The following is a 26,557-nucleotide window of genomic DNA, read 5'->3' on the forward strand; positions in this document are numbered from 1 at the left end:
TGGGGATTTTTGTTTGTTTACAAACCAGAGAGAGGAGAGAACAACCACAGCGTATTTGAGGAATATTTTTGAAAATGCCAGAAAGTAGGTACCATTTTCTATTATATTTACCCTTTCTTATTTTTTTCAAGTATGTTGAAGGATTTAATGTGCCATTTCAATAGTTGATTAGGTATCTGATTAGATATCTTACTTTATAGATTATCCAGCTGAAAATCAATTATTGGAATCCTTGTAATCACTACAACATGATCTGAAATATCCAGGCCTCTAGAGCTAGGGAATTTATGGTAGATGTGAAGAGTTACTCTTATGCAACCCAGACAGATAGAATTTTTTTAATGCTATTTAAAATGTTTACTAAATGTAGTCACATGTACAGTTCTTGGATTTCTTTAGCTGTCTTTGAAAGATCAAAGGGTCATTTAAGCTTTTTAATGTCTTTATGAAATCCTTTAGAGTAATGCATATGAAACAAGCTGATTTTTGTTTCAAACCCCAGGGTACTTGCTCATCTGGACACTTGGGACTCTGGTAAGTAAACTTGTCTTGATGCAGGCCTTAGCTGTAAGGTTTATTAGAATATTTCCATCTAGCTGTTGTTGGCTAAAAATTGCTGTGTGTGTTTTCAGCACTGAAGAGTTCGAGGCATTGAGATGAGCGGTTATTAAATTAGAGGAAAACCTTCTCTCTGATGTTAGTGGTAGGATCATATACTGACTAGGAAACATTTGAAAGTAAAGTTCCTACTTCATATTGGATCTAACAACATAAGCAGTAAACATTTGTCTGCCTAAGGATTTCTTCTCCAGGATTTTTCTCCTGGAGCAGAATATCAATGACGCCATGTTACTGTTGAGTCTTGTCCACTTATAGCTGCCTTTGCAACTCTAGAACTTGTGTACAGTAGGAGGTTATGGCTGGTGAAAAATCATGGTGTAGAGAAAGCAGACATGTAATGAATTTCCCTAGGCCAGGAACACTTGAGATTTTGTGATGCTCAGTTCCTCTGTCACAAATAACTAAGACTGAATTTAGTAGTGAATTATGTTCCTGATGTGTGAACATCAGTGTCTCCTATGTGCCCTGCCACTGTGTGCTGTGAAATGATGCTGATCTAAGTGCTGCTCACACCTTTTATTATGAAGAATTATCAGTGCATTGATTTCCAGCCCCTACCACTGGTCATCTGCACCACTGCTGGTTATTGCTATGGGCTCTGACTTTGAGGGACCTTCTATCAATTTTGCTAGCCTCAGGTTCATGTTTTCAAAGGTGCTTATTGATAAAGAAGTCAGATGTTTAACTGTCGCTAGAGAATTTCTAGATGGCTGCCAGCTGGTAACAAGCATCAATGTAGTGTATCTTCCCTGTAGATTTTTCTTCAAGTCCTTTAAAATCAAGCAACATAGGTCTTTGTGCTGCGAAGTGGTGGAGTAAATATGTTTCAAGGTGAGCAAAGATGGCTGGAAAGAACTTTGTAAAGAATTTAGCACTTGGGTCTGTAAAATGTTGACTTGATTTTATGGTACATGATGAAATAGGAGATTGTTTTTCTTCCTTTGTTAGTAGACAGGAAGCACTGACTAGGAAATACAGGGTATTAAATTTCAGTAGATACTATAACCTCCTTCCATTTAGTTAAAAAAGTTGTGTTCTTTTACGTAGAAGTCTGCAAATCTGAATAACAGAAGCAGCCAGACCATGGGAGAGAACCAGGAAAGTGGGAGGTGATTCTGTGGAGTATTTACTTTGTGTCTAGCCATTTCCTTGGAAAACCCATGTAGCTGTTTTGGCTTGCTTGTTTGTAAATGACAAGTTCTGAATAGCATATGCATTTGCACTGGTGTGACCAGAAGGTTCTCTGAGCCTCTTTGCTGTACTGAATCACCACACTGTGATAACTCTCCCTTAAATATCAAAGAAAAGAGTAATGCAAATGAAGTGTGAAGTGGTGTGACAGGCTTATGTTCCTCTATGCTCAATGTTAAGCACTTGAGGGAGAAGATGGCACATATGGGGTCGTTTTCCGTTCTTCAGTTCTCTCTTACGCAGTCCTTGATTCTTTACTATCTTAGTTCTGTAGGTGAGTAGATCAAACCACAACTTCTGTTTGTTTGTGTATGTTTCTAAGTAATTTTGAAGCTGGTTGAAGTCTCGTAGTATTTCTGTAGCATCATGTCCTTGAATGATTCTTGCTCTGTTTATTTCAGAGGAAAGGCTAGTACCTCTCTTTCAAGAGGAGGATTATCAGCAGCAATTACTAATGGGACTGGTATGTGCTTTTGTCACAGTGTGCACTAGAGGACGCACAACCTCAACAAATGTAAAGAGTAAGCTTGTAAGTTCCAGTGCTGAGTAGAAGCTCACTCAAAGTAGCTATGGGACAAACAAGGTATTTCCTAAGTTTTAGAGTTCATAGTCATGATATCATATCATCTTAACAGGTCATGATATCAGGTATTGAGGAAGAACAGCAACGGAAAGTTGATTTGTCAAAATGCTTTTTGCGTACAGCTTTTTGCTTTTTGCAAGCTTTTTGCATACAACTTCTCTTTGGCTAGAAACTGGAGTTTTCTGGAGTTCATCTTAATCTGCCAGTTATTTTTAGGCTGCTTTACATCCTTAAAACATGTATAGGTGAATTCCCCATCCACAGCTTCACTCAGAGAAGATCACAGATCTTCTTGCTCCCCAATTTAACACCTTTTTTTACTGTCTCCTTTTTCTTCTACCTCACTTCTGGGATTGCTGTGGCTATTCTGAGGTCCCTTCCTCTTTTGCACTGTTTTCACTGATGATCTTCCCAAAGGGTCTACCACCTTTATGCTTCTGGGTAATAAATCTTATCTCAAATCCCTACCTGTCCTCCCTCTGTCTAAATACACATCTTCACTTATCTCTTGTTCTCTTACTATTAAAACCAAATAAAACTCTTCAGCTTGCACTGGAAGGTCTCAGCACTGCATCTGTGAAGAGCATATCAACACTGTCTTGCCTGTCCAAATCTAAGGCAAATTTGCGTTCCTTGTAGTCTTGTCCCCTTGTTTCCAAGTCCTGCCTCTCATTCTCTGAAGCTTCTCTATGTTCCTTCCGTGCAGTTTATTCAGATAGATACAAAAAGTAGGTCACTGCTGTCCTTTGTCTATGCTTTCCTAATACCTATATTGCTGTCCTGACACATTGAGATTAATCTACTTGTAATTTGCTTGAGACAGAGATTTTATTTGCCTCAGTTTTTCTCTGAGCTTTGAAACAAATAATGCTTCATAGTAATTCTCAGCAAAGAACTAGCATGGAATTGAGTTGCAATCAGAAGCTACGTGAGGTCAGAGAATATTTCAGAAAGGAGAGGGTAGGGAGTGGCATGGACTGTGTGATAGCAAACATCTGATTTTAAAGACTTTACAATTAATGTTTAACCTGAAGTTGCCGTTAATAACTCAGGTTCTCAGGTTCTTGGCTACTACCACAAACTGTACTTGTGCTGGTTTTCTCTATCATTAAATAGAGAAAAATCCCTCAGGTTTATTTGTATGTAATAAATACTTATATTCTCAGGATTCAATGTTAATATTAAAATCCTTCTTTCACCCTGTTCACTGGGCTTGACCCAGAGAGGTGTAAGAACTGTAAGCTTTTTCTATTCAATGTCATTGAAAGTTTAATTTAGCACTCGTTTCGCTGAATTTGCACCAAGTAACCAATTTGAATATTCAGATCTGCTGTTAAATTCGGCAAGTTTGTATGGTAGCTTGGGATCTCACTCTGAACTGGAGTTTGGTAATGGGGAAAGTTTTGCTGTGCTAATATGTATTGATCAGGCCCTGCACCTGGTGGAGCTTTTACATCTTTGTAAAGATGCCATAAGGACATGGAATTGTTGGCTTTTTTTCCTAGATGGTTGCTCAGCTAAAGGATCACCTTATGAGACATCTACAGTATGTAGGAAAAAAGAAGATTGACCAAATAGTTTTGGATTATGTTGCAAACCTGGTTAGTTTGATTTCATAGTTGCTATTGTGAGCAAGCATGTATTTGTTGGGGGGGAGGGTCTTGGGTATGTATTGTGTGTGTATATAGCATATGTTTGGTGGGAGGAGATTGTTTTTAAGATGTTTAACCATATTTTGCTGCTTAATATTGTTTATATTGATAAAGGACATAATACTTAAATAATATTAATAAGAGTTGTATTGGTCACTCAAAATACAGAAGAAACAGTTCCCTTTACAGTTTGTACAGATATGGTCTACTCCCAGAAGTGAAAATGTGAACTCATCCTGAAAGTTGAAAGAATGGTCTTTGGGTCCATTTTGTTTCCTGTAGAATACATTGCTGCATGTTTTGAATAATGAAAGTGCTATCAGGGGAAATACAGATTAAGAAAAAAAGATTTCTCTGCAGTATGGCATGATAGTAAATCATCACTATTCCTACTTACTGACTTCGATGGGCTTTTTGTGAGTGTAACAGGAGGCAGAGTTTTGCCTGAAGAAATCCATATAAACTACAGTGAAAACTCGATTTCCAAATTCTTAATTTTCTGTCTTTCATCCTCTTAAGAGAAACTTAAAAAAAAAAAGCTGTAAAAACTGTGACTGTTGTGCATAGAAATTATCGTACCTGGTTTTGTCTGTCTTGACATCAAATCCTTCAAGTGCAGAATGCAGAGTCCACAAGAGCTCACATGGTAAACCAGTAAATCATGTTCTTTGTCTTTGTGCTAGCCCTGTCACCTGATTCAGCAGAAACTCCCCACAGTGCTGTTTTCTAGGGATGGAAGTCTCAGGAAACTTTGTTGAGGCTACTGGTGCCTGCATCTTTTCTGAAGTCCTGTGCAAATTGGTTGTGCTGTCAACGTTACAATGTTCTCTGAATTGCTGCAGCTTCCACTGAGGTTACTGACTTTTCTATTCAGGCCTCGCTCTATAGCTTGACAAGTTGTTTTACTGGTAATCGGCAGTCTGTTTTCTGTATCTTTATAGGAAGGAAAGAAAAACTAGTGACTGATTAAAATAGAAACAGTACAGCATGAACCAAAGCTTTGTACCTGAAAACAGTGCTGAAAGAAGCAGAAGTGGAATGTTTGTTCTCCTTTCATTCTTTTTCCAGTTATCACTTGTTCATTCTTAATATAAACTAAGATAAAAAATATGAAAACACCTATGCAGCCTTGAGCTGCAAGACTGAATTATTGTAGACTAAATCTTACAATCAAAAGAAATCTCAGCCCTCCCCATCAGCAAACGCTTAGCTCTTGGGTTTGTGGTTTGTTTTTTTTTAACGTCACTAAAAGCAAGAATTCTGCCAACTCAATTTACAGACTTCTCATTCTTGGAAGAACTACTGTAAACAAAGATAATATGTCTCTAAAAATTGCTTCTGCCCTCTGGCTGGTGCATCTTAGGTGCTGTTTGGAAATCTTTAGAAATTATTTCGGTTTTAGGCTTGGGTTTCCCCTCATCCTAGTCAGAAACTCTTAAATCTTAAACCTTTCTATATCCTAAATGTTTGGAAGTTCTTCAGGGGAATGGATTGTTTTGATTCTTCCAACAGTTTTCTGTAGCATCAGCAGCATGTAGCTGAGTTACTGAAACTAAGGAACCAGGAAGAGACTTGAGATGATTTGCTTGTCTGCTTTCATAAAATATCTTTTTTTATTACATTAAGGAGCAAAGGAGTGGCTGAGAATAGGGCTCCGTGGTGTGTAGCCGCTGTATAAATCAGTTGCAGCTGAAGTCGAAGTATCCAAGACATGGGAGCTTTAACAGTTCCTCATAAAACAACAGACCAGTGGCTGGTTGCTGTCAGAGAACTGTGTGTATTTGTATACAGAGAAGTAACCTGGGGAAGTGTGAATGAAATGTCTCGTTGGGAATTCCCTTGTTTGCCAAGGAGGTCTGCAGAGCCTGAGTATGCCTGGTTACCAGTTCACATGCCACCTAGCCTGCAGTAATTGTTTGTATGTCCATATCCTCTCTCCCCTGCAAGCTCTTTACCTTAGCTTTACTCCGTATCTGTTTCTCTCATTCTTTTCATCTCAGCAGGGCAGGGAAGGGGGGAAATAACTTACAGAAGCAGCATGACATTTGCTGCCCTGACAGCAAGTGGGAGAGGAGGCAGAGTGAACAGACAGCCTGTGGCACAAGGAAGAGACAGACCAGAATGAACTGTTGAAATTTCTCTGAAAGTTACTGCAGTGGCCGCACCTTTTTGGCCGATGTCTGTGGCCAGCTATCATCTGATGTGGTCTCAACTGCAGAGGAGTAGAAGACAGACACCATTTGGATTTGAGTTTCCTCAGAAGGAGGACGACTGCCTCGTATCCCCTGTGCAGCAGGGAATCTGGAAGACAGCAAGACCCTGTCTTAGTCCCTTTTCTCCTTTGCTCCTGATTTCTTTTCTTTGGCTGCTTCCATGTCTTTCCTGTACGAACAGCCACAGGAGCTGAGCACTTGTGGTTCCAAATGACTTCAGTGGAACTTTAGTCTACTCAACACCTTTGCCTGGAAATGTAGATGTTTCAAAACAGCAAGGTGCTTTGCAAATGTCAGCCTAGGCCTTACTGCGTGCACTGTCTCACTGTTGATCATGTTTTCTCTCACTAGTTTAGAGCACTCCAAGGGAAATGGCTTCTGATACTTGCCCAGAAAAAACTCATATTGTATGTCTTTGTTACTAAATGAAAAATGGCTTTGCTGTGAAGGTATGGGGCTAGTTCTTAACTTGGTTCCCCCAGAGACCCGCTGCTAGCCTTGGAGAGGAAGCTGCCTGTACTCCCTCTATAAAACAGATGTTTCCTTTCTCTCATGCATGTTGTCTTGTGTGTTATATACTGAAAAGTTTGAGACATGGCTTCTCTTTCTGTACGTATTTTCTATGATGTCCATTGTGGCTGATCTCTAAAGTGAGTAGTGCTGTTGGTGAGGGTGTCATGTCACAAGCATGCGTGTATTTAAGGTTTAAGTATGTTGTGATAGCTAGGTTGACGTTGACTTAAGAAGTTGTTGTCTTTCTATACCCTGCAAAAGTCATACAGTTTGTGGTGGTGTTAAGCAAAGAATATTGATTCTGGAGTATCATACCCATGAAAACAGTTTTTGTTGCACAAATGGTAAGAGGTGATTCTGGAGTTTCTAAGAATCTTTCCTTTGCCTCAACACTGATCTTCAGATCCAGCTGTAGCTCCTGATGCAGAGGCCTTAGCTGCACCCTGTGTGCTGGCCAGAGATGAAAGTCATTCCAGCAGCAGGTGTGGTTCTTGTGACCCTTCTCTGAAAACTGGAAATCACTCATTTCCTGGAAAATGAGTGGAAAAACTTGTCATACTCCAGAGAGATTAAACTGGAGCTTTCCACTGCATCCAGAAAGTATGAAGATGGAAAGTATTAGGTGGTTATTCTGCATCAGGTAGCTGTACAAGGCTGGATGGAGTGGTGGAAGGTGGAGGGAAGAGGTGCTACCTTGTTGAGGTACCTTGGCCAAGGTACAGAGGAGAGCACTCAGGAGGATTACTGAAGACCAATATTCCTCTTCTGGCCTTTGAACTTCTCCTGTGTGTTCTGTTTCTCTCTTGCTCAGAGCCTGTGACAAGTTAGAGGTTGGAGGGGGCAGAGTCTATGAGGAGAAAAGAGAGTGGGGGAAAAGGATTCCTGGATTCTGGCCATCTTGGGGAGGGGAAAGGGTTTGTAACTTCTCATGACACCTCTCTGCAAAACAGGGGTCAGCCTTGTTTCCTGAGAGTTTCCTGGGATTGATTAATTGATTAGTGCACTTTGAGGCCCAGGGATAAAAGTCGTAGAGGAAGTGTCTCAATTGTGTTACTGAGATATGGAAGCAGTTACATGTGACAACCGTGAGGGGCTGGCTGGAGGAAGTTATTTCAATTCTTTCATGCGTGGTTTCTCTCTTACAGCTGCAGAAGCTTAGAAGGCCCAAGTGAGAACAGGGCTTGCGGCTTTTGTATTCTGACAGTCTGTAGCGGAGGTCAGCCTGGGAGTGCAAAGAAGCAACAATATGGGCCAAGGGATTGTTGTACTTCACTATGGACAAAAAGGAAATGCAATAGAGGAGGAGAGGCATTTGCTTGTCTCATCTTTCCTCCTTGCCAGGACTAGATTTGTGATTCCTCCTGCAGACTTCTTTCAGCAAACTGAGTATTCCGCTGTGTTCCTCATCATCCAGTTTTGTCTGGGCCCTAGGGACCTTTCCTTGCCAAATGCTCAGCCACTGGGACATGCGTTTTTGCTTTCATGGCAAAGAGATCTTTGAGAATTTGATGCAAGAGCGTGCGATCAGTTGATCCCCAAGAAGCACAATGTGTTAAGATGCTGCATGTTTTGCACAATGCTTTGATGAGCTGGAAGCACTTTAAACTTCTGGAACAGGGCAATTCAGTTACAATTCAAATTTTAATCAATTTTACATTTTAAGCCCCTAGGGAAAAAAAAAGATAAATACTGAAGTCTTAGTAGAAGTCTCATGATAAGTTTTTAACAAACTGATGTGTGAAATGAGTGAAGGTCAAGGGCCTGCTGTACACAGGCTCCTAGAAACATTCAGTCTTTTCTTTTTTGTTTTAGCTGAATCTGGTACATCGAATAATGAAAGAAGTTTGGAGGAGATACCAGCTTCATTCCTGCATCTTCTGTTTGTGAGCAAGTCATCTGTTAAAGTTTTCAGCCTGCCTTTTAAAACATGGGCATAATAATTTTGGTCTTCAACAATGCTACTCGCTTGAACAGTCAGTGCTTACTCTACTGTCAATGTCAATATGACTGTCATGTACCCTTTTTAATGATCCTGCTGACCCTCTAAGCCAACACGAATATTAAACATACAGGCAGTTTTACAGCTGGAGTTCAAAGTTGGTGAATTCACAGTGGTCTCAAGCTGGTTGGTGGGTGTTGAACACCTATAAAAGCGGGGTCACTTATACCAGCACTCAAAATGTTTCACCTGTTGCTGTTGATACCAGGTACTGTGGAGAGACTTGTACATGTGCAGTAGAGGGGGAAGGAGAAATGGGACACCGCAGAGACGTTGTTGTGTCAACATTTAGATGAACAGCTAATGCTGTTAGGTGACAGACACCTAAGCAAACAAGAAGCATCCCATGGCAATTCACCCAAAATTGCATGCATTTAGAGCACATGTAGTAAAACAAATTGACCGTATCTCCAGGAGAGTGTGGGTATCTCGGGTTCCTAATATGTTGCTACCTTTTTAAATACAGTGATGAGAGAGGAAGTACAGGAGAATTTGCAGTGTTCCACATCATGAGTCGGATTCTGGAAGCTGCAAATGGCATGTGCATGCCTTTACCTCCTGGTAAGTCCTATGTTTTGCTGTTTTAGTCATGAGAGGAGAGCAATGCTATGAATTCTTCCCAGAAGAGCACTTAGATGCAGCATGTGTCAAGTTAGCTTTGGCAGTATTGAAATCTATTCAAGACAGTTACAGAGGGGAACACTCTCCATAAACACGTGCAAGTGAAATGAAACAAAGCTGAATAGTTACTACAAATATAGACAACAAATCAGAGGTTTAGTTGTCTGTTTTCAGCTTCCAGTGGAATGTTTCGGCACAGTCTTAGCTCAGACCTAAGATTTAGACTTCTTTCATTTATATATTTTTCTTAGACAGCTGGACTTCAGTGTCATGGGCTACTAGGGAAAATCCTATCCTGAAGCAGAAAAGGAGTGTTTTTTCTCATGCTGTTGCCCTGCTAATATTTTTCAGTTTTATCCTGAAAGGATTACCTCTAGCCCTGATGGAAGAGCTGATCTTGATAGTAGACTTTCATTTCCTAGAGCTCCTTATAATTGCTTAGAGTCTTTTCAAAGCACTTGCTTATTTTTGTTAGGAAAGACTTCTTAACTTCTTAATGCTTTCTGATTCTGTTTGAATCTTTCTAATTTGTATTTCCTGATCTGTGTTCAGTCTTTGAAACTGTTTTTGGTATGAGGTTGTCCCTCAAACTTACACTGTGTGGGCACAAATGCTGCCACGTAATGGTGTCACGTGATGCAAGACCATCTGGCTGATGTTAAGTGAGAAACTGAAGTCTTAACGCTGCCTGTGGGGAATGTGTGGGTGGCAGCCACGTACCGAGGGTGGTGAGGCCTCAGTTTTTGATTAATTGGGAGGAAAGAGGAAGATGAAAGACAGATTAATAGCACGATTCAGATATAAGGCAACAGCTTGGAGGTGTTTAATGACTGTGTGTGACTATAATGACTGTTTTCAGTCCCTTTGGCTTTCCTCTTTCTGACGGGATTGTACTTGAGAGGACTTAAAGAGTGCCTAAATAAAACTACATGACTTTTGATAAACTGATTTCCACACCAACTAGAAACAGTCAGAAGTTAAGGAGAGTGTTGGTTTTAGCTAAAGTAATGCCATTGTCTAATACAGACTTAAAAAAAAAAAATACATATTGTTGTACCAGACAAGTTTGTCTCTCTTTTATAGGTTTTCACACTCTGCACTTGGGGCTTGGTGTTCGATGTCTCCCTCTGCACACCCTCCTGCACTATATTGATAATGGAGTCTTGCATTTGACAGAAACATGTGTCAGGAAATTGCTGAAAGGTACAGCGAGTTTCATGTGTTTCATTTGTTACCAGCCAGCTAATTGGGAGCGATGTCCTTTCAGCCATTCAAACTCAGATGCAGGATTTACTGCCCAGGAGACTCAGTCCTTCTTCCAGAGTGCTTTTTCAGTGAGGACTGTGGCTAATGGCATTGTCCAGCTGAAAGGAGAAAATTAGGGCTCAGACTATATGATTGAGCCTTTACTGTCGTAGACAAATATCTGTTTGGGGAGAATTTGAGTTTATAGTTTTTCCACTTGGGACTTCTTAGAGAAGTGAATACTAAAGATCATCGTAGAATTTGTTGGGCGATTTCTGTGACTCTATGAAAGTGCACACCTATGTGTAAGGAAGTTAGGCTGCTATCCCATCCTCAGCTTTTGCTTTTGCTTTAATTATGTTTGGAACAAGATAATCCTAGTGCTGGGATTGACAAATGGCTAGTAACTCAGTGCTAGGAAGTAAAAATTCAAAATAAGTAAACAAAAGCCTACCTGACCCAGCATCCCAATATTTTTAGTAAATGTTGAGGTTGTGAATGTCTTCTAAATAGAACGTAAGGTTACCTAAAGGTGGGAGTTAAAATCAGTTCTGTATGAACCCATATAGTCATCAAGAGGGGCCTAAGGCTTCGGAATGAAATAGGGAGTGAGACAAATGGGCAGTTGCAGGCACAGTTAGCATCACACCCATGTTAATTGCCTTTTTGGGATTGGAAGAGAGAACTGTAGCGTAAGTTTCCTGGGATACAGCAGCACCATGATACAGCTCTCCAACAGTAATGCATTTCATCATGGCTGCAACCACATTCCCTTGTAACGTGCTACTTCTCCAGTGTTCAAGAAAAGGGACACAATGTGCAGTATTAGTCTGTGCCTGGTCTTGGTAAATGAAATATTGTAAATATGGGGAGTTCTGCTTAGTCGAAACACGTTTGAATTACTGTATAAATTGTTACATAAAATGGTGAAGTTTATTCAGAATGTCTTAAGTGAAAGTTGAAAGTTTTAGTTATGTGGTTACCACTAATGGTGGTGGGTGGTTTTTTTTTTTTCCTTTCTCTTGTAGATCTGGATGACAGTGAGAAGAATGAAAAGCTGAAGTTCAGTATTGTCATGAGGCTTCCCGAGGTAACTAGTAACTTTGGATGTCATTTCCTGGATTTTGGAATCAATAGGAAATTCTTCCCTGCGCATAGGATCAAGCCAATGGAAGACTTAGCTGTGATTCAAATAGGGCACAGATATAACCTGAACCTCCACAGTTTCTCCATCTGCTGCTCATGACCCGTAGGGTACACTGACAAATTAAATCACAGATTTGTCCATAGTGTTTTACAGCATCTCCAGTACCCTGCAGGAATCAAATAGACAAGACTGACACTCTTCTGCTGAGTACTCATCTGCATAAAGCAATAACAGTTTTATGGGGTTTGAAGAGGATTTATTTGTGTGTGTGTGTGTTTTATAGCATCCACAAATGTCTTTCTCACTTGTGACCTCTACATTTGGTTTTATTTGTTTTATCAAATATGTTCAAAAGCTGGTATGGTAAAAGCTGTAAAATCTGATCATATCACAACTCTGTGATGGGAATTGAATTACAAGATCTCTGCCTCTGTGAAGTCTCCCAGTCTTGCCCATTGGTAAGATGACTCATTTAGCCACATGCTGGAACTAATTATTGATGCTCCATTAGAAGTTCCAACAGAATGGGAGACTGAGTTCTCCTTTTCCCCTTTTGTTCTTAGTGCACACCACAGTACTGCAGAGGCAGCCCAGCATCTCAGTGAGCAGAGGAAAACCAGGGATCCCCCCTCGGGAAGTCCCTTGCCGTAGAACAGGCTTTTCTCAACATAAGTTGCTTATTGTTTTCTCATTATGGGCTGTTACGTATAGTTCAAATGGCCAGAAGTGCCGCTTTGGTTTTCCTCTAACAAGGGCTTCTTTATTTGGCAGCAGTTTTGAGAAGGGGTAGGGAAGGAGAACTCCACAAGACGTTCTTTGTCCTCTGTGTCTTGTTTTGGGCATGGGTTGGTGAGCTGGGGTCAGCACGGGGCCTCTGAGCTATCAGCCCCAGGCCTGGTGGGTGGGGAACACCATTCCAGCCGCGCTTTGACGCAAGGGGCTGAGCTGTGAGTGCTTTAGGGGACATGTACTGCTAGCTACGCACAGTAGACTCGGTGCCTTATTGTATCTATTTACAGCTTTGGGAAGAAAATGCAGAGAATAGTATGTTTGCCAAAAAAGGACACTTTGGGGTGACTCGGACTATTTTGAGCAGGTTACATTCACTAGATGACTTCAGTTGCATCAGAAGCAAGTATTTAAGCACCATTGAAACCGCCCAGCGTTTTCTAAATGAACTCTTAGTAGTCTGTATTGCAATACAACTGCAAGTGAGGGGTGGGGGGAAAGATCTAGATAGGGAAAATAGCAGAAGGTGGAGCTAATGTCACAGTGTGTTCATATTTGTTTGCTTATTGGTTAGCATTGGAAGCTTTGGGACATCTGGGTTTGAATCTTTCTTGCCCCTGGGAATATGAATCAATGTTATCAATTTCCAGGACGATGTCCTAAATAATGGGATGCAAACTGTGTTCCCGGTATCTCTCCTTGTTGGCGTTCTGCTTTTGTAAGGTTCCTTGGACCGAGTCTGAGAGAAGCCCCGTTCTGAACGGAGCATTGAGGAGTGGGGCATCTGTGGTGTTCTTTGGAAGAAGAATAGATCTAAACCAGAGTCACAGTAAAGGATAAACGGTCATTTTAAGCCTCAATTAATATTTAAGTACACGTGCAAAGTGGAACAGAGGTAATAATGGGACAGACTGATAGAAACTTACTCGGTACCCACTGAGCTACTCAGTAGCAAGGTTTTGGTTGTTTCCCACGTTTTGGGAGCATATTGTAATCTCTTAGTTACTGGCTATGAAAGGAAGGCTCGGTGGCTAAAAACGATGATGTCTTAGCTTCTGTCATCAGTGTCTGAAAGCAAAGCAGTTGATGTTACAGCCTGGATTTTGTTTCTGTTTTTTTCCTCCTTTTCCCTCTCCTAAGTTTCCACTGTCCTGTGTTTATGTTCTCAGGTTTTTGGTTTTTGTTTTTCGCTTACTAGGCTCTTGGTCAAAAGGTCTGCCAGTTTTGGAATCATCCAATAAATGCTAATTTCATTGCACGGAAATATGTGAAACTTCTGCTTGAGAAGCTGGGGAAGAGGCAGGTAAGAGCACATCGGCCATTTTTTTTAACCTTTTGCTTTGACACTGTTGAGATTCCTGACCTTTCTGTAAACTGTAACACACTAAAGATAACACTGAAACTTGGCACTGTGCGACTTTGTGTACTAACCTGAAATATTCTCCCTTACAGCGTAGCAGGCCTATGCCTGAGAGACTGTCGGTCCCCGTAGAGTTTTTGCCACTCAACTACCTGACTAATATGCTGGCAGAGATAGAGAAACAAGGTAATGTTAATTCTGTACTTTGCAAGACCAGTAACCATTACTCTTTGCTTGCACTCGGACGTATCCTGACTATATTGACATAACTGAGTTCTAAAACTCCAGTGATGTCTGACCGTGTAGGTTTGGTCGTCTTTCTGCTGATGGGAATTGTCAGGGAGCTTCTTCACTGCATATCCTTTCATCCAGATCCTCTGTGTGTCGAATCCAGTCGGCAAACTTGCATTTTTCAGAACACATGTAGTGAAGCGCTGTTCATGTACAGCGTGGTGGTGGCAGTTATTCTGTGTTCAAATGGGGAGAAGGGCTTGTTCCTTATTTATACAGTATGGTGCCTAAGGGGCAACCAAAATCAGATCTTCCCCCTCAGAGAAGAGTACCCAGATCACTAGGTTAGGAGGTGCTCTGAAGTAACAGGCACTTTTTATTTCAGCGCTGTTCCTTTTTTTTGACATTAAATTCAAATTGGTTAGGGCACTTGCTTCATGCAGCAAACCTAAGCATCTGAAGATTTTTTAATTCCACTGAAAAAGCAAGGTGCGTTAAGGGAAGCATGATACTTTTAGTGTTACTGGCTATGCCTATACTAATAAAATAAAGTCAGGATAAGGACCTGAAGGCTAAAACAGGATTGTCCATGTATGGATATCATCCCATTTGGGGAGGAAAAAGAGTTCAACCATATAGAAGCATATGAGAATGTGCCCTGGTGCATTTTATGTACTAGCAGAAACATAGCCACCGTGCTTAAATCTTGTTTTGGATTTCCAGTGTGGAATTAGCATGGAAATCCCTAGCGGCCTCCAGAGATGGTCCGTCCTTTGCTTATAGCCTGCTAACAGGAAAGTTCCTGCCACGGGTGAGCATCCAAATGACTCCACGGACAGCTGTAGGGATTTATTTTGGGTAAATGAAAACGCAGGTCCATCTATTACCTTGTCTTTCAGTACTGTAGGTGAAGAGGTTTAATAGACTGCAGGACTGAGTGTACAAGAACATTTACGACTTTGCAAACACTGACTTTCTCGCTATGTTTTTCTAGGTGTGCAACCACATGAAAACCAAGGTCATGTTAATGTAAGATTTGTAGAGGAAACAGCACTCAAACACACTATGACGCTTTTGGGCCTCAAATATTCCTGAAATAACATGCTGTTGAACAAAGCTAACTGTGGTACTCTTACATAAAAGTATTCACAAAGAAGCGTGCAACCAACGGGTTTTTGTGTTTGTTTTAAACTTAAATGTCATGTTGTTTTCCAAATAATCTGCAGTTTTGTGTAGCCACCGTGACTGACATAAGCTACTCAAAATATTGTTTGGTGCAACGTATTAAGGCTGGAAACACTGACTTCTAGATAAATCCTAGGCAAATTCATCTGACACAAGCCCAGGTTTCCAATGAAAGATACCTCTGGTTTCATTGTTTCATGTTGAAGTGGTCAACTAAGTGGAACTACAGTGCGTATCCAAACACGCTGGGAAAATTGGTATTAACGTCAGTTATTTTAACAAGACAGACAATCCTGGAAAAGGTAGTCCAGTTGTATTGTACAGTAACAAGAAACGGGTAACTGTTTACTCATTTAGATTAATAAAACGATTTCTTGGTGTGTTTATGTGAAGCAGGTAAGAATAACAAGTGATGAATCGGTCTCTGTATATAATGCATCAGCAATGACGTATTCATTCCTTGTGGTGGTCACGTGTTATCTTACGGTACTTCTGCCTCTGGAGTTGGATTCTAATATGTTCAGTTTTGTAATTAGCACAAAATATAATCTTCTTAAACTGCATGTGACAGGGTTTTGTTTTGTTTTTTTAAGATATGTACACTGTAGTGTAAGCAATACAGGATAAGAAAGAAGTTCTCTAGAAATTGACCGTAACGGTGACTTGGACAGAGTTTTACTTAATTCTTTCCTTACAACTTTTAGTGTTACAGTTCAAACCTCAGCTTGAAAAAGAAATGATGGAGGTTTTTTCCTTCATTTTCAACTTTTATTTATATATAACTGAACCAGTGTTGTTTGGGTTTTTTTTAAGTTCTGAACAGTGACATTAATTTAAAATAGTAATAGTGGTTTGCTATGCAGAGAAAATCTGAAGTTCTGACATACGGGATTTCTGCAGTCTTTACTGGATTTAAAAACAACTTCGTCAAAGTTTCAGACTATCAAACTAGTGAAACTCATGACGATTTGATAGATTTTGGAGGTTTTCAGTAGCAACCTCTGATAATCTCTCTGAGCAGCTTCCACTACTGCTTCCTGTTCCTAACCAGTGAAATAAAAAGATCCAGTTCTCAGGAGTGACTCGGCAAGTTCATGGTCACTCCCTTGTCACTGCCATCAGTGGAGCAAGAGTTTTAGCTTTCTCAGTAACTGCACAGAGGGAAGGAATATTTTTCTCAATATAATTAAAATTTGTCTGGCAAGCGTAAACTCAATCCCAGACTGCAGAAAGCTATGTTGGCGCATTTGTATAAGCGGTGGGGACTTTGTTGGTATTATATTAACAACAAGAGAAGATTTTCTAGCCTTTTCGTTTTAATGAAATGTATTATCAAATATAATCAGATGCAATAAAACTTCACCTGGAAAAAAATAAGCGTAGTATGACGATCACTTATTTTTCTCAACGCTTTAAAATACTGCACTGCATTTGGGATACCAGGCTCCTCCTGGCCAGGAGAAGGGACCTTGTATCACTGACATTTAGCTGTGCTTCTGGCATTAACGACGGCTTTGTTTTCAGTATGGAATTTGGCTAAACACTAAGGGACATTCCTTCAGTGTGGTGTCAGTGCTATTGACCCTTGAGATTCAGCAACTGGTAATGGCCTCTCCTGCTCTAGGTGCTGTCTGTTCAGATTTCAATTGGCTTTACAATAGGTTTTCTGAAATGTCTCATATTTGAACCAGGTTCATTTGGTTTGAAAGGAGCCAGAGCGCCGTAGGGCCGGGGCAGTGGGAGGCTGTATTCATCATCTGGGATGTAGGCGGTTGGGCGTTGTTCAGCTGTCGTGTGGACACAGCCGGGCACTGCAGCTTGTTCCTCTTCTGCAGCATGCTGTGAAAGAAACACAGTTTGATCACTTAGTGATTATACGCGTTAAAACTCCGGTACTCTCCTGAGCCAATGTACAGAATGCCTAATGAAGGAAACACCATTAGTCTAATCCTTAGCAGATCAGGAAACCCAGAGGGTTATTAAGTGTTCATTGAAAGGAAAGCGTGAGTTATTGACCACGTAGATGTGAGTTTGTCCTTTTAAATAGCATGCAGTTTGAGCCTGTAATGCTTTTGTTATTTGTGAAGAAAACAGATTAGATGAACTTATAAGAGTTGTAATAAGTGTGCACAGAACATCTCGGGAATGGGATAATCGTTCTGATGCTTCAAAACGTGGCTGTATTTATGCTGACAGCAGCTGTTCCTGAACAGAGTTACTGCAGTGAGCTTGTATCCACCGCACTGAAAGGAAACTGAGTCATAGCATGAGGAGAAGTGTTAACGACAGAGAAGTTTCTTATTCTAAATCAGTTTTACTGCAGCACTTCTGTGTGACTTCAAGTTCTTCAAGTGTATGCACAGTGTATTCCTCTCCCAGCTTTGTGCACCTTTCAGATTCCCTTGGAGTGATCAGCTAAAGCATTCATATAGCAAAGCTGATTTCCCATCAGTGAGAGTTCCCTCAGTATACACATCTCACTCTTAGACGATTTCTTCTCTGGGAGCTCTCTGCTCAGGGATCGCTGATGGTCTCAACTAAGGAGGCGTAGTATCCAGCAGGGTAGAATTTGAAGCACTATTTGATACGCTGCCCTACCTACCCTCAGTTTCTTGCCCAGCAATCTGATTTCTTGCTGCTTCTGATCTGATGTTCGCTGCGCCTGGTATGTGGAAGACGCTAAACTTATTTTTCCTGAACACCACACCCCACCTTTTGCAGCTTTACCTTGAAATCAAATGGAAAGCAATACTTCACTGATAGCTATCTCGCCCATCCTCCCAAAACATGGTCACACAAATTACTTAACAATTGAAGGTCAGTCTTCCTTTTAGTGTAATGTGTTCTCTCCTTAAGATTCAATGACCGGTCCTAAGTGGTGTGCCCGACTGCAGTTAAAGCTCCCCAAACCCACAGCGTACCACTTCTGTAGTTGTCTTTGCACCATCATCTCCACTGGCTCCTGCAGCTCCGTGTTGGGCAGTGAACAGCCACACTGAGCTAGCACAGCTCTTTTGGAAAGCCAAGCTAGAGCAGTGAAAAGATGGGGCTGAAGATCTAATTGCAACATATGGCAAAAACTTACTTTAGCTCTGGCTTCGGCTGCTTCTTTTTGCATCTTCTCATTGCGTAGTATCTTCAACCATTCATTTTCTGTTTCTTTGGGAGGGGGAAGGCCTTGGTCTAGCCTTGATGAAACAGTCATCAAAAATTGTTCTTTGTCTCTCACTTCCTGCTGGAGTTTAATGGCAAGTGCTTGCTTCATGGATAGCTCTGCAACAAGAGCCATCATCTTCTGGGTTCTGTCCTTTATCTTCTTCTGCAGTTCGTTTGTCTGGAATAAGTAACAACTACATTTTAGTTAGGGCTTGCCTTTAGACACTTACTTACCTAAGTGTCACGGCCAGCATTAGGTACGTGAAAACAAGTCCAGCTTGACTTGGTTTTAAAAAATAGTTCCATACTTGAAAATGACAATGAAACAGGACGGGCGTTTCTGTGAACACTCAGAACTACAGAAACTGGTGGCGTAAAAAGTCACATTTACTCCAATACAAGATACAGAAAGGCAGGTTTGTAATTACCTCCTGCCCTTTTCAGCTGAATAGCAAAACTCCCACTGCCCTCAAAGGCCTGGTACGCCCGTTCTCATTGACTTTGTACTAAAGGTGTAATAAGCCCCATCCTTACAAGATGATTGTGTGATAACACGGACGCAGCAGGGCTGCAGGTTGTGAAGTTATCCTTGGCAGGGGGATGAACAGAAAAGGAACGGGACAGGAATCCTTGAGTCTGACTGGAGGCGATTTAAAGAAAAAACTCCAAAACTCAAATACTCTTTTAAAGTGACTAATAGGGAATTGGGAGAGTCAGAGCACTTGGAGTAACTTTTGGCACGCTGCCATTTTTACAGTAGGTTATTAGCCTGTGGCCATAATTTTACAAACCCAAATAACAGCCATGTTATTTCTCTGTGGAAAATTAAAGATTTGCTGTAAAGTTGTGTTTTGGTTTAAGCATTTCCAAGTGCCAAACCGAACACCTAAGGAAAAAAAAATCAACCTTGGCCTTGTTTTACAATAATTACATTGCGGGTTTTTTCTCTTTCACTCAGCTCTGCTCTATTTGGAGCTTTTTCATTAAGGAGGTGGGGGTGAGAGGATTTTTGCGCTTCCCCAAATAGTATTACTGGCAATTAAAAGGAAATAGCTATTATTATATAAAAGTAACTGTACTGAAAATGATACTTCTTTCCGGTGGTTGTCCCTACCTAAATAACAAAGAAACTTTGAGCTAGATAGCAAGTTTAGCTTTTTCTATGTTGGAGGGGTATAGAACTTACCTGGTTTTTCCCTATTTCCTTTTATCCATAACGTGTTTGTTGTGGAAGGGCTGTTAAGTACACACGCAAAAGGAGGATTCTTCCAAATTTCTAAGCACTCAACCTGAGAAATAACTAATCCTATATTTTGGTGAAAGGTACTATTCGTGATGCAACTTTCTTTCAAAAAGAAAGTACGCTTACCTAATGCTCTTGCTATGGCTATATTACAGTTACTGCTAAATGTCTATAATTTCTGAGGACTAACATATGATTTGCCTATCAGTATTTCCAGCAACTAGTTTTGTAATTTGCAAGTGAGTCACCTTACCTCTTGCCCAGATACTATTTCATTTTGTGTTAGGCCAGCAAGCAGAGCGTGCAATGCCCTTCTTACCCTTTTAGCTAACAGCAGCGTGTCCTGCTTCCCGCTCTCTGCCGTGGCACGGATTCTGTCCGTCAGCCGGGAAACATGCTCGTAGAGAAAATCTGTCTCCAGCAACTTCTCCTCCTTCTGCACCAGCTCTACCTCTAACTGCAGCAAGAAGGAGTATACAGGGTGTAGGTAAACGACAGGGGAAGGTGCAACACAAGGTGTTGCTGTGATTGCTTTGAGAGCTGCTGAAATAATAACCAGTGAACAGCCATAAATAATCACTTCAACATCAGTTTTCTCAAAATTTTCACCCTCTCTGCCAAGTATCAGGCCAAAGTTTGTTCAGTTGGTTGCTGTCAGTCGTACGGTTCTTCCGTATCAGACCGGGCCCTTTTGGGGGGCAGGGGGTTACACCAACATTATTACTGCCTTGCTGTGATTTTCTTGACAGCAATGGCGTTTTTTTCTAGTGATTTTTTTTTTCTTAATCTTCTAGTTCCTTGAGTCATGCCATAATAAGGTTTCAGCTCTTGCTTTCAATACCTCTTCCCTCCTGCTGCTAAAAAAAAAAAAAAGAAAGTATGGGCTCCAAAGACTAAAAAAGAGAGTACTGTGCAACTAAAAGGACTTTAAAATCATAAGGAGATTGAAAGAGAACATTTAAACTTCTCTCACGACTCCAAGAAACCCGGCTTTTTAATGTGCGGGTTGGTAATAGGGGGCTGTATTGTAGCCTGCTTGGCTAGGCAGAGTTCCCTTTTGTCAAGGAATATGGGACAGTAGAGCAAAAAGCTCAAGTAATTCAAGCAGAAGTGTTCATGGTAAATCCTTACAAACTGGATTTCAAAAGGAGGACTTAGGTGTGTATTGCTCCGAGCTCGCCAGTACCCTAATACCTTCACAGTCCTGTGTGAATCCTGCCCAAACATTAAATACAGCGGGAGGGAGTTTTGTGCCCCTATAAATGGGACAGACAAAAATATCATGGTTGCTCATTCCATTCCTTTACCTTCCCCACATATGCCATACAGGAGGTGCCCTGAAATTGGCTTTTATATTGGACCTCATGCTTCATTTTGAAGCCTCCTCTGGCAGTCACTGGCAGTGCTGCAGTCAGGCGTGCAGCTGCTTGGCTGCCTCTTCCATGAAGATCTGTTCTGTGGCTCCCTGTTCAGCACGGAAACAAAGCAGCAAAGCCAAAGCCTGAGAAGGATGTTTGCTTGATCCTATGTCACGTATGCAGACTTTGTTAAGAGGGTCGTGGGACTGCCTCCAGCTCACAGCCTGAGCATTGTGGTGGAACAGCTAATAGCCGGTTGCAGAAGAATGACAAGTTCGTTCATTAGCGGTTTATTATTTTGCATTTCTTTCCCTCCGCTGCCTTTTCTGTGCCTTCCCGTAGTGAAGCAGGAGGGTCTGCATTGAAGTGCCAGCGATGCGAATGGACCAGCTAGCAGAGGATGCTGCGGAGCCAGGTGTACCGCACAGAGCCCGTGTTTTGCTCCTGCTCTCCAGGCTTTGCTGGAAGAAGTCAAAATGTCCCACATGCGGTTGTCCTGGAAAGCAGACACTGGGCTGGAGTTCCCAGTAGCCAATCATAATTATTTTAATTCCTTTTACAGAAAGTTTATTTTAAAAATAAAAGATACCATTTGCTTTTTCTAAAAGAGGTCAATCATAGTGTGAGAGCTTGTGACGTGAGGTGATGTTACCTGCTCAATCTTTTTTAGCAGCTCAGGTGGAGATGGGTCCTTCCCTCCCACGTCTCGCTTTCTACTCTCATTCGTGGGGTCAGCAAAGATTTCCTCCATCCATTTAATCCTGTCCTTGCACTGGGAATGCTAGCAAACAAAAAGCCACCATGGTTATTTTTTCAGACAAGAAGCCAAAGGCCCCGTTATTACTACATGACCAGAGATGGAAGGTCTCAGTGTGTCTGATTTACGCCAGGAGAACTGCACTAAAGCGGCTGGGGTGGCTGCACTGCCAACTCCTGGGCTTGGAAGCAAGACTCCAGCCTTGCTGGGAGACGTTTGGGATGCTCGGGCGGTGTAGGACTAAACAAAACGATACTGGTCAAAGGCTGGGAAACATTTCTGTACGAAACCAGAGGTGGATGTCTGTCATTCTCCTGTCCTATTGCTAATGAATGGGAATTTGAAAAAACAGTAGATGGTGTCACAGAAAGTCATCCCTATAATGCACAAATACAAATCAGCTTCATCTTATTAGTGGTTTAACTGTCTTGAATGCTTGTTCCCTTGACTCCTTCTCCACGTGCAACACAACCACCTGAAATTGTGTATATATAATGCTGCCACATGGAAGAGGCTTTTTCTCTGAGCCACCAGGTACCACGACAAGAGCCCTGGAGCGGAGGATGATTTTCATCACGTTTGGTAAGTCAGAAAAAGGCTGTCCTAGGGGCTGATACCCTCTTCAGCGTCTGCTGGTGGGCTGGATGAAAAGCCTCAGATGGTTCGTACCAAATCATGTCCTTTGGGCCATAACGGGGTGGGCTCAGGGCCACCCTCCACAGCTGCTGTTAGCCAGCGGGGGGGATGGAGCACAGCCGCTGGGGCTGGGCAGCGAGCTGAGACCCGCCACAGCTACGGCTCCATCCTGAGGAGGGAGAGGAGCACCGGGAAGGGTGGGAGCCCCTACTGGCGCCTGATTCCTTCCCCCCTCCCCAGGTCTCTGCAGCCCGGCTGAGCTGGCACCTCCAGTGGTGGAGGCGGCTGCGTGGGGGCAGTGGTGGGTGCCTGGGGCTCCTCTGGGACTCAGCAGCAGCACGTCCCTGCCTAACTCACCCCCCGAGTTTGATCCCGCAGACTTAGTGCTAACAGACAAGGTTTCCTTGTGCTGGGGGGAGAGGGTTAATGCAAAGGATTATGAGCCATTTTTAATTTTTTTTTTAAGGAGACAAGAGTGTGACAGTTGCAGGATGGAAGCAAACCCTGCTGTCTGCCAGAAATTGAGTCCCACCTCCTGCTTTGTCCTCAGGCTACTTTTTTTATCCTCAGGAATACACCAAACGTTTGAGGTGGGAGGTCTTCCTTTATTTCCTACAATCTTCTGTTTGACCCAGAGGGTCCATTTAGGGATGTAGGAAGGATGCAAGTGCCTGACAGTTTGCTTGCAAGGTAAATCTGAAAGTCCTTCTTCCCGCTGGTTAGCACTAAAGGTCTCATCCCTATAGGCATCTAAGTTTCCTACGTTCTGTGCATGTGTCCTGAAGTGACTCAGTGGTGACACGGAGCAATGTGGTACTCTGGGGACCTATAGAGGCAGGTGTTCCCTGACCCTTCCGATGTGAGACCTTCCCATGCAATAACGCTTCCCAGAATACACTAGATGGACACCCATGCTTTGCATAAATACTCACTGAAGGAGTGACCGGGACCATTTCTTCATGCTTGGACTTGCAAGACTGACAGTGGTGGGGTTTTGTGCTTTGTTATGCACCTGGCCATCCATCAGCACATAGTCACTCCAACCTTCATCTATTAGCACTGACATGACATAACCCGAGTAAGTTGCTATAAATGCTAACCATCAATTGCAGGTGATGCTATCATTAAGGAAGTAAGTGGTCACTGGCTCTTAAAGTTATGAACAGCCAGCAAAAAGACAAAGTAAATATTTAGATGTTGCTACAGGGATGGGGTTTGTTCACTGGAAGTTAACAAGTCATGTTTAACTGGAAAAGAGAAAACTGACAGATCTTCTCAGGTGATAATGGAACATTACCAGAACACTTGTCTTAAATACTTCTTTTTCTGGTGAAAAAGCATCATGCAGCTCTTTCTTTCACACTTTGGCTGAGAACAGGCAAAGTAAAAACCCTAAATAACTGTAATGAACAATTTCCTTGTCAAATCATGATTCGGTTTAAAATGAATGCCATTCAGTGTGTAACTAGTTTCAGGGGTGCTGAGAGCTTTATTTATTTTAATTATAAACAACAAAAACTCAAGCCAAATAATACACAGAGCGGAAGAACGTAAGAGCAGGACCAGCACAAACAACAGGATGCAGCTATGCTTCCAGTAATGTTTCATAATCTGGGGCCAAATATTTTAACCACTAACTCAGGTGAAAATGCCTTGTTGGAGGCAGTGGTACCTTAATGAGATTAGGGACAGCTCACCAAGTAAAATTTTGCAGGACTGAATTGTTACTTTAGAGAAGAAGGACTTGCAGAAAAAACACTGTCCAAACCCGAAAAAAAAATCCATTAAAAGTTTCATGTTAAATACTATAGGCATCTTTATTTTCTCCTAATTTGCAGTGTTTATCTGCGTTCTAAGAGATTCTAAGTCTTAAAGCCAAAAAAGACCCTTCTTTCTTGGAGTGGATTTGATACAGGGGATAGGAGGAGGCTCTGCAAGAGAGGCTGTTCTACGTTTGATTGTAAACAGTCAGGAGGAAGTGTTGAAGGACGAACAGCCGAGAGGGAACACATGCCTAGATAAAGGGACCAGTCTGAAGAAGTGGAGGTCTGCTGCTTATTTTACAAATTTCAGAGAAGGTAGGTGAGGTACGTAGAGCACTAGAAAAAGGTAAATATCATACCTATTTTTAAAAAGGGGGGGGGAAGGAGCTATGGAACTATAGATAACTTATCTTCACTTCCCAAAGAATAAATCTGGAACAAATGATTAAGCTTTCTTTGTAGGTAGCTAGAAAAGAAAAAGGGTATGAATAACAGCCAACACCGGTGTGTTGAGTGATGGCAAGCTAGCCCAATTTCCTACTATGATAATTTAACATTTGTGCGGTTGACAAATAGTAGGTATCATACATATTGATTTTTACATGGCTTTGCTATTGTTTCATATGACATTCTCATAAACAAGCTAAGGAAACAGAGTCTTCACAAAAATATAAGGTAAGTACTACATCAGTAGAATGAGGTTAAGCTCAGAGAGACTGCAAATACTTTTTGGAGGAGAAGATTCAAGTTCAAAATTACCTTGATCTGAAAAAAGGTCTGAACAAAAGAGGTAATATTAAATAACAAATGCAAGGTGCTACATGTAGGCAGGAAAAATTACCTGTACAAATACAGAATAAAGGTCAACTGATTAGATACCCTTTCTCTAAAAAAGGGTCTGGTTGTTACATACATTTGCATGAAGATGAATCAATATGTCATGTTGCAAGAAAGGCTACCATCGTACGGGGACACATAAGCAGGAATGTAACCTGCAAGAAGCCTGAAAGAATCCTTTCACTCTCAGCCAGTGATATTAGGCACTGCACCTTGAGAAAAATAAAGACCAAGTTGCCAAAAATAAAAGAAATGCAAAAAAAGAATGATCTAAGAAAAATCTGTAAGGGCTGAATGAAGGAACAGGGTTGTGTAGCCTAGCAAAAGGATGGGAGAGGAACATGATTCACTGTCTTCCAGTAACATGAAATGTTGTTGCAGGGAGCAAGAGAATGATCTGTTTGTCATGTCCCTGGTGGACAGAATACCAATCAATAGGCTTACGCTGCAGCAAGAAATATCCAGGCTAACGGTTAAGAAGAACCTTTCCACTGTTAAGGAAGCACTGGGATAGCTCGCTGGGGAAACTGGAGTTTCCCAGTGGCGGTTTGAAAGCACAGCTTAGCCCGCTCAGGAATGACAGGCAGTCCTATGCCGGAGTAGGAGCAGGACTGCCTGGATAAACTCTTTACCTCTCTACTAGCCCCATTTTTCTATGACTGTGATGATGTAGTCTGGAGACTTTATTGGGGTTATATTAAAAGCTGGATAAATGTTGATGCCAAATGCCTCAATGAAACTGTCGGTCCCTGTTACGTTAGTTGAACTCTGAGGCATGAAAGTCTTGACATCTACAGCGTCTTGACAGCTCAGCAGGTCTACATGTTGGACTAATTAATGATTAATGCGAAGTATTTCTCATTGATGCATGAAGGCAGATTAGTTTTCACGGGTCATTTCAGTCAGCGGAACAGTCCCTTGATGTGCAGTCCCAATTAAAAGTTACATAGTTTTATGCCCAGGGAAAACCACCTCTCTTAGGTATTTTTTGTGTCAGATAAAGGAAGTACAGGAGTATAGGAGACCCAGGTGAAATTTTTGTTCTTCCTGAATTGGCACAGAGCCCTGACCTGTGCTTTTCCTCTTCCCAATGGCTACCACAGCCACCGAGATACAGGGTCAGTTTCTGGAGCCTATTGAATACAATGTACTCATTCATCCATCTATTCCAAGAGTATATCTCTAACAGAAATGGATATCCCATCTCAGAACAGCTGATTTGGTGATGATTAAAGCATCTGTTGAGAATATGCGAGACTTACGTTCAAACAGTGTCTCTAAAAAAGTCAAAAGATCTCAGTCAAATGCAAACAAACAACAAATACTGAAACTTTTTCTATTTTGTGAGACTGGATCTTGTTTTCCTTTCAGATTTCTCTCTATATATTTCAAGTATAACCAATGACGGATATCTGTTGTTGGAAAATCAGTCAGCATTCAATACTAGAAAGTTTAATTCACCTGTGGAGGGAGAAAATGGAAAAAAGTTCTGGGGTAATGGGAAGGTTGGGAAATGC

The 26,557-nt window shown here is 41.6% G+C and overlaps 2 protein-coding genes across 6 annotated transcripts in view; one reads left to right on the forward strand and one right to left on the reverse strand.

The window, feature by feature from the left end:
• Nucleotides 1–16,654, forward strand: part of GSAP (gamma-secretase activating protein) — a 48,881-nt gene extending 32,227 nt beyond the window's left edge. For 4 of the 5 annotated variants that reach the window (XM_076364239.1, XM_076364257.1, XM_076364267.1 and 1 more), the window contains 11 exons: nucleotides 29–84; nucleotides 503–534; nucleotides 2,214–2,275; nucleotides 3,901–3,996; nucleotides 8,586–8,656; nucleotides 9,239–9,333; nucleotides 10,477–10,596; nucleotides 11,667–11,728; nucleotides 13,713–13,817; nucleotides 13,967–14,060; nucleotides 15,100–16,654. In XM_076364239.1, coding sequence (XP_076220354.1) covers nucleotides 29–84; nucleotides 503–534; nucleotides 2,214–2,275; nucleotides 3,901–3,996; nucleotides 8,586–8,656; nucleotides 9,239–9,333; nucleotides 10,477–10,596; nucleotides 11,667–11,728; nucleotides 13,713–13,817; nucleotides 13,967–14,060; nucleotides 15,100–15,200 — 894 coding nt within the window. In that variant the 3' untranslated portion in view covers nucleotides 15,201–16,654. Of the gene's footprint in view, nucleotides 1–28; nucleotides 85–502; nucleotides 535–2,213; nucleotides 2,276–3,900; nucleotides 3,997–8,585; nucleotides 8,657–9,238; nucleotides 9,334–10,476; nucleotides 10,597–11,666; nucleotides 11,729–12,804; nucleotides 13,083–13,712; nucleotides 13,818–13,966; nucleotides 14,061–15,099 lie in introns of those variants that run through there. The other variant, XM_076364247.1, reaches the window with a different exon arrangement.
• Nucleotides 16,655–16,732: 78 nt separating this feature from the next.
• The window catches only part of CCDC146 (coiled-coil domain containing 146), an 84,847-nt gene continuing 75,022 nt past the window's right edge, over nucleotides 16,733–26,557 (reverse strand). Inside the window, exons 16-19 of the mRNA XM_076364224.1 lie at nucleotides 21,700–21,828; nucleotides 20,009–20,146; nucleotides 18,376–18,624; nucleotides 16,733–17,129 (exon numbers count right to left, since the gene is read on the reverse strand). Of these exons, the coding sequence (XP_076220339.1) occupies nucleotides 16,926–17,129; nucleotides 18,376–18,624; nucleotides 20,009–20,146; nucleotides 21,700–21,828 (720 nt within the window). The 3' untranslated portion in view covers nucleotides 16,733–16,925. The remainder of the gene's footprint in view (nucleotides 17,130–18,375; nucleotides 18,625–20,008; nucleotides 20,147–21,699; nucleotides 21,829–26,557) is intronic.

Source organism: Aptenodytes patagonicus, chromosome 1, assembly GCF_965638725.1.
Source record: "Aptenodytes patagonicus chromosome 1, bAptPat1.pri.cur, whole genome shotgun sequence".
NCBI lineage: Eukaryota > Metazoa > Chordata > Aves > Sphenisciformes > Spheniscidae > Aptenodytes > Aptenodytes patagonicus.